Source organism: Neofelis nebulosa, chromosome 2, assembly GCF_028018385.1.
Source record: "Neofelis nebulosa isolate mNeoNeb1 chromosome 2, mNeoNeb1.pri, whole genome shotgun sequence".
Classification (NCBI taxonomy): domain Eukaryota; kingdom Metazoa; phylum Chordata; class Mammalia; order Carnivora; family Felidae; genus Neofelis; species Neofelis nebulosa.
The window spans coordinates 148413716-148420774 of record NC_080783.1 but is presented as its reverse complement, the minus strand read 5'-3'; the positions used below and the strand labels follow the sequence as shown (position 1 = coordinate 148420774).

At 51.1% G+C, this 7059-nt stretch overlaps 1 protein-coding gene across 5 annotated transcripts in view; it reads left to right on the top strand.

Annotated features, from left to right (window-relative positions):
- Positions 1 to 933: 933 nt before the first annotated feature.
- LMO4 (LIM domain only 4) overlaps positions 934 to 7059 on the top strand; it is a 53452-nt gene continuing 47326 nt past the window's right edge. Inside the window, exons 1-2 of one of the 5 annotated variants that reach the window (XM_058716690.1) lie at positions 934 to 1708; positions 4445 to 4683. In XM_058716690.1, coding sequence (XP_058572673.1) covers positions 4448 to 4683 — 236 coding nt within the window. In that variant the 5' untranslated portion in view covers positions 934 to 1708; positions 4445 to 4447. Of the gene's footprint in view, positions 1709 to 3914; positions 4019 to 4087; positions 4235 to 4444; positions 4684 to 7059 lie in introns of those variants that run through there. The other 4 variants (XM_058716688.1, XM_058716692.1, XM_058716691.1 and 1 more) reach the window with 4 other exon arrangements.

Sequence of the window (7059 nt, the reverse complement as noted above, 5' to 3'; positions counted from 1 at the left end):
AAGTGACCTTTCGTACTCTCCAGAGGCTGTGAGTTTGGGAAATTTTGCAATTACTTCTGTTGCTTTTGGGGGGCTATGAGAAAGTGGGGTTCTCATCCTCCACAGTGAGGTGGCTGGAGGGCAAGACTTCCTGAAGTTTCCCTCAACTTCCGAAGTAAGGGCTGTGATCTTTTTTTTCACCGACAATTGACAAGTATCTCTGAAATGCCTACGAGGCTCTTTAACTCCGGCTAATGTGGGAGAAGAGGGTAAGGAGGGAGTACTTAAGAACTACTGATTCACTGTCTTTACCTTGTTAACTGAACTTCCACTAAGGCTCATCAACCTCCAACACCGCGAATTAAAAAACAAAACCAAAACCTCTTCTGCGTGTGTGTGAAGTCCACCGCCCTAGGATTTCGGGAAGACTTTTCTTCCCAAACAGGAAGAGACCTATTTCTGAGACGTGAAGTTAAAGTTTCCTAAGGGGCTCGTGTCGGTGCGAGGGGAGGGCAATCCCCGAGGGGCGGGCGGGTGCGGGTCCTGAGGGTCCTCCGCGCGCTGGGCAGGCCGGAGCGGCACCCGACGCCTCCGCTCTCGATCCGGGGCGGCGGAGGGCAGCCCGGCAAGGTCCCCGGCGCCCGGGTCGCCGCTTCCCACCTGATTCCGGCCCTTCCCCTCTTCTTCCACCTCCCGCTCCACCGCCTCCCTCTTTTCCCCGCCCCCAGAGTCTAGTTTCAGTCATCCCTTTGTCCTTCCCCGGATTGGCAGGTTTTATTATTCCGCCTGAACAATCCGGCCGCCCAGTGGCTGAGGGTCGCTGACGTCGGCGGCAGAGCCGGGGAGTAGTTGGGATTTTGCTCTGTCAGTAACACATGTGTAAGCGCCGCGGAGGGAGCGAGCGAGCCGGCTAGAGGCCAGCGCCGCCGCCGCCGCCGCCGCCGTCGCCTCCTCCTCCTCCTCCTCCTCCTCCTCCTCCTCCTTCTCCTCCTCCTCCGAGCCGGGCATCAGCAGCTCCGGCAGCAGCCCGGGCAGCGGCGCAGGCTCCAGCGCGCCGGGCCCCGGCCGGCCGCAGCTTCCCGGCCCCTGGGCGCGCCCGCCTCCCGGCCTCCGTGCCTGCCGCCGCCGCTCCGGGGCTGTTGTTTCTGCGGCTGCCCCCCGCCCCGGCTGGAGGGGCAGGAAGCTCGGCCGAGCGGCCGCCGCCGCCAGCCCCGAGCGAGCGAGCGAGCGCGCGGGAGGGAGGAAGGCGGTGGAAGAGGAGGAGGAGGAGCGGGAGGCGCGCGGGCGGGGGCGGGGGCCGCCGGGCGGGGGAATATACAAAGTGAAGCCACATTGCCAAACTTGCAGCAGCGATTGCAGCAGTTGCTGCCGCTGCGCCGCGCCTGAAGCCGCGCCGCGCGGGCCGAGGGCTCCTGCAGCTGCTCGCGCGGAGCCGGAGGCGGAGGAGAACGCCGAGGACTGAGACTGACACTCCTGCTCCCGGCCGCCCGCCACTTACGCGGGGCCCCCCAACCCAGCCTCAGAGCGACGCGTTAAAAAAAAAAAAAAAAAAAAGGAAAAAAAAAAAAAGCAGCCCTTAGCCCCCTCCTCCCCTTTCCTGCTTCTGCGAGAACATCCCCCCTCCCTACAGCTCCGCCAGCCCAGGCGCCCCTTCCTTGGAAGCCGAGCGGCTTCGCTCGCTTTTCGCCGCCGCCGCCTCTCGCAGTATTGCAATATAGGGGAAAAGCAGGTAAGGGGACGGCTGGGGAGCCGCGGGCAAGGAGGGGGGGGAGGGAGGAGGGGGCCGATTTGGGCCAGGGCTGTTTTCTTTGGCTTCCTTCCCTTGACCGTCCCAAATTGCAAGTAAACAATACGTCGGCTTAGATAATGCGCGAGTCTGAAACTACCGAGGCCGGCCTGCGAGCTAGCACGGAGGGCAGCCAGCTTTGTAGCGGTTCCTGCTTACAAAAGGGTTCTTCTTGGAGACCGGGCTGGTGGGGACCTTGGAGGGGGGTGGGGATATTTTCAGTTCCTAAGAGAAAGGCAGGAGGTGCTTAAATGAGGGTTTAAGTATGAGAAGTAGTGTGGGGGAAATAGTCACGGTCCCCCCCCCCCCCCCCCAGTAAACACTATTTTTGAAACAGTGGCAGAAAGGGTCTAAGTGAGCAGGATTCAGTATTGCTGGTTCTTTTCAAAAATTCCTCTTGGCTTATAAGTCTTTTGTTCCAATCCAGGAGAAATCCGGTGAATCACCTAATTAAAATCAAGACATGAATTAAGCATCCATTTTTGTACTACAAATTGCCAGCGCTACGTTTGTCCCTCCCCTGGTCTCCATTAAAAAACACCAGAGACGTTGTTAAAGGGGGGCAGATTTTGCCTCTAGCTGCCAGTTCTGCTTTCTATTTCACTGACTATCCCAGGACCTAAATTGCTTGGCTATGTAATTACTAGAGTATAAGCCTATTTAACTTAAAAGCTTTCTTTTTTTTTCCAACTCTAAATGAAACTTGATGAGGGCCCGTCCTTAGTTATCAGGGGAGTCAGTTTCTGGTCAGTCCTCTTGATTCATCTCTTTTAGATTTAATCAGCATTAAGGTATTGCTTGTCCTTAAGAGCTTTAGCTAATGGGGTTACTGGATGCTTTTCTCAGTGTAATGTTTCCTTTTCAAAAAAATATACATATATATTTACCTCTCACCAAAGATGGGGGCGGGGAAGAGCTTGGAATCTCCTCCCTCCCTCTCCCCTTTTAAAAAGGAATTCGGAGCGATTAAAACGTTGGGGGAAACAGTTTAAAGACCTCGGGCAGGAAATGCAGATTCATTTGGGTTAGGGCTGAAATTGTAACAAAAAGCAATTCCTCGAGTAAATGCATCAGATAAATCAATTTACATAAAGGTATGATGCATTCGGATAAATGCAATGCTAATGGGTTTTAGAGTGGTCCTGTTTCCAAAGTCTCAGGGTTTTGTTACAGCTTAATTGGTGCAGTTCTTATTCTGGTTTATTGTGCGGTCACTGGACACACGTTCCGGGACTCTTTCGGAGGAAATGTGTTTAAAATCGGCCTATTTAAGGAACCCGAGTCCTTGTTTCGTTCCCTTCCCCTGGTTTTTTTGCAGCAGCCAAGTTGGGCCGGGGACAGGCAAAGTTCGCCCTCTCCCTTCTGAGGTATCAGCTGAACGTCTTGAGCAGATAGCCGGGAGCCTCGGGGGGAGCCTACACTCTCGGCTTACAGAGGACAAAGACAAAACAGGCTGCTTAATTGGCAGTAAATAACTTGATCTTTTTATAGAATAAGTGACTGGAGGAACACTAGGACTTTATTGGACTCAGGATTGGAGGCAACAAATTAATCGGTTTAGGCTAAGCTTTATAAATTGATTCCTATATTATACCCCAGTTGCTTCTCGTGACATTCATTAGAAAGAGTAGGGAATTTTTAAAAGCAGTTTTTGGTGACAGCAGGGCTGGCTCCTATATAACTTGTGCATCCTTTAATAGTGCCTTCCCGCATATTATCTGTAACGCCCCCCCTCCCCCCTTTGGAGGAACAAAGCTTTAGCATTTAAATTGCTGATCAAGGGCAGATTAGTGAGACCAAAGTGGAGAGTGTTTGTATAGGAAGTTAACAGGCATCCTAAAGTTCAATGATCTATTATTCTTGCCTGTGTCCTGAAAACCCAGAGAAAACACTCATTGATCTTCAAAATGAAATGAGATTTGGAACAATAATGGGAGATGGCGGTCACCACAATGGCATGTGAAAGGTGCTGTTTAAAATACGAAAAACCAGTTTCGCAACTTTACACACCGCACCCCCTCCCTCGCGTCCCCTCGCTCCCCTCCCACCATCACGCTCTCCCTCTCCCCTCTGCCGGTCCCTCCCTCCCTCCCTTTCAGAAAACCCAACTATTTCCAACTTGTGAACTGCAGCTGCACTTCCCAGGGCAGAGCTCGGGAGAGAACGTGGCTCCGGCGGGGGCCGCCTCCCCACTCCCCTCGGCTAGCTCTCCCGGCTCGGCTGGGGCCGGGGAGGGGCTGGGCGCGGCGGTGGGTGGGTTTGACCCTCATTTGCTGGAGGCGGGCGGCGAAGGAGGGAGGAGGGGGCAGTGGGCGGAGGCGGGGGCTGGGAGGAGGCGCCGCGAGGGGTGGAGCGCGCCTCCGAGCCTCGCTCTCCGAGTTTTGACAGTACCCAAGCTGAAATTGTCAGCGGCGGCGAGCGCTGGAAAGTTGAGAGGAGCTCGTGGCCCCAGAACAAAGCTTGAGAAAAGTAAACAGGCGGCTGCTGCCGGCGATCCTCCCTCCTTTCCTCTCCCCCTCACCCTCTTTCGCGCGGTTGCCCCGCTGCTTCCTTCCAACAGTTCGGGGAGTTGGGGGGGGGGGGGGGACGTGTTCGGTCTCTCTCGCGCGCGGCGATTACTAACTTTTGCATTGCCCCTGTTTTGTCTTTCTCTCCCGGTCCCCTTCCCGCCCTCTGCAGACCATGGTGAATCCGGGCAGCAGCTCACAGCCGCCCCCGGTGACGGCCGGCTCCCTCTCCTGGAAGCGGTGCGCAGGCTGCGGGGGCAAGATTGCGGACCGCTTTCTGCTCTATGCCATGGACAGCTACTGGCACAGCCGGTGCCTCAAGTGCTCCTGCTGCCAGGCGCAGCTGGGCGACATCGGCACGTCCTGTTATACCAAGAGCGGCATGATCCTTTGCAGAAATGACTACATTAGGTAAGACTTGGCTGCCTTTCCTCGAGATGGGTGAGCAGAGCAATGGCAAGGCCAAAGGTTACCAAGGGTTTTAAGGAGAGGAACTGGACACCTATGAGAATATATTGTAGCCTTCACCACAAAAACCTTCTGATTGGCCGGATTTAAGGGTTTCAAGATGAACGTGTTAATCTTCCATTTTTTTAATAATAAATTAACGGCAAAAACTATACTAAGACTCTGTCCATCTGGTGGGACTGGGCCTTTAGGTGTGCAAAGGCTGGGTACTCTCCTGACCAAAATTTTAAGTCGTCTGCCCCAACTGGACCCTCAGTTGAAAAGTGGGAGTTAGGCTGCTACCTTAAAGCAAGGTAGGGACCTACATAGAAACTCAGAGACAAAAGATTGACTTACAAATAAGTGTAGTTAGTGAGAAATGATTTGCCTATGGTGATGGCTAATTATATTTACGTAAGCACTTTAAAACTTTTTTGAGTGGAAAACTGTGACTCATTCTTTGTGCTCCTTGTGAAAAATGCTGATTACCCATCAGTTTAAAGACTTGCAATTCTTCTTAGAGCAAACTCTACCTCTCCCCACCCCACCCCCCCCCAAAAAAAAACCCTCAAAACCCTTAATGGTAGTGTTTCTCTTTGTGTACTATTACTTGAAGGCTTGTAGTGCTCAATGTTAGTGTGTGGTTTGCGATGTAGAATTTGCAGGTTTTTCAATTGAGGAATGTGCAGATTTGGGGTTTGTTGTTGTTGTCGTCGTTTGTATCACTACCTTTGATCCCCAAAAGAGATTTAGGAAAAGAGGCTATAGAATTATACTAATCTTGCATTTTAAAGCAATGTATAGGAACATTCATATACCCATGTAAGCAGTCTTTTCCAACAAGTTTCAGTGCAATTAATGGAAAGAATTCAGGAGGTCAGGTGCCTATAGGATCTTTTCAGGTGAACTCAAGCTACTTAAACTCATTAATTTGAAAGGAGGCATTTGAAGGATTACACATTTAATTTGAGTAAATGGTTTGATAGACTGATGCACATGAATGCTTCTAGGAGGTGTTCTGTTTCAACATCCAGTAATTAAAAAAAAAAAAAAAAACCCACACGCACACCGTTGATATTAGAGAACCGCTCACTTTTACGAAGAATTGCATTCTAGTTAAATTTCTGTCCTAAACCGTTTTCTTTATAGATATTAGTAGAAAATGTTGCTCTCTTCAATGCGGGTAAATCAGTGGGTGAGGTTTTTTTGTACAAAGTTTAGCTCCATTGTGGTTCCCTCAACTCTGCATCTAAAAGTGCAAAAGATCCCAGTGCAGTTCAGAGCTGAGTGTGTGTATGTTTACCCCAGTGGTATCATTAATCTAAAACGATGGAGCAAAATGACATTTGGTTATTCCGATAATGCAACCTATGTCCACTCTGCTGGCATCCTCAATCAGCCACGCAAAAGAAATATAGGAAGGGAGAGGGCTTTTATTTTTAAATTAAGATGGCAGCATTAATTTCACTAAGTGTTCTTTTAGAAGTAAATGTTGGAAAATCAACAGGAGCATGGGTGTAATGCTTTCTGGTCCTCCTTCCAAGCAATGCCATGAGCTTTGAGCTTTGACAGTATTGTAATTAAATAGAGAGCAAAACTGGTAAGACGGGAGGGTAACTTAAAGTGGAAAAATTGAGAGTGCTATTCAGATGCCGTGAATGGTACAGATTCACCTCCTGTCAAGTGCCTTCAAAAAACCTTCGCTTCTGATTACCACTAATTAAAAAGAAGATGGGTCCACTTGCATTCCCTCAGGACAAGTTTAGGCAAGTGGCTTTCTGGGAATTGCCTGCTTTCCCTATTCTTGGGACCAAATATAAATGCCCATTTGGTGTTTTCAACTGGCTTAATGGAGCAATGGAAGATGTGTACCCAGCCCCGTGCCTTAATTAACTGGGTCCATTTTCTCATTTTTTTTCCCCCTCTGATTTTGAAAACGGGAGCCAGGCTTGCTCTTGAACTACATGCTACCCTGAGAAGCTTAGACCTCTCCCCGGAGAGATGAGTTTTAGCTCAGTACCGAATTGATCATCGCCTCCCACTCCGTTCAGAGCTCATCAACAGCTGAGCCTCCCCCACCCCCAGGTTGAGGAATCTCTGAAGTCTTCCTTCAGTGTTCCTCCCTGTGCCCATCAAGATGCCAGAAGGGTGGGAAGGTGAGGAGCTGGCGCGCGTCCTTTTCCTCTCAGCTACTCCCTCCCCAATCTCCTCCCCAGTCCACTTGTTGGAGGAGCTTTGAATTCTGCAAGGATGGCCACTGAAGAGCAGAGTAATCCGCTTGCCAGATGCCAGGTGAAGGGGGCCCTTCGGCTCCTCGGCCCCGACTGGGACCACAGAGCC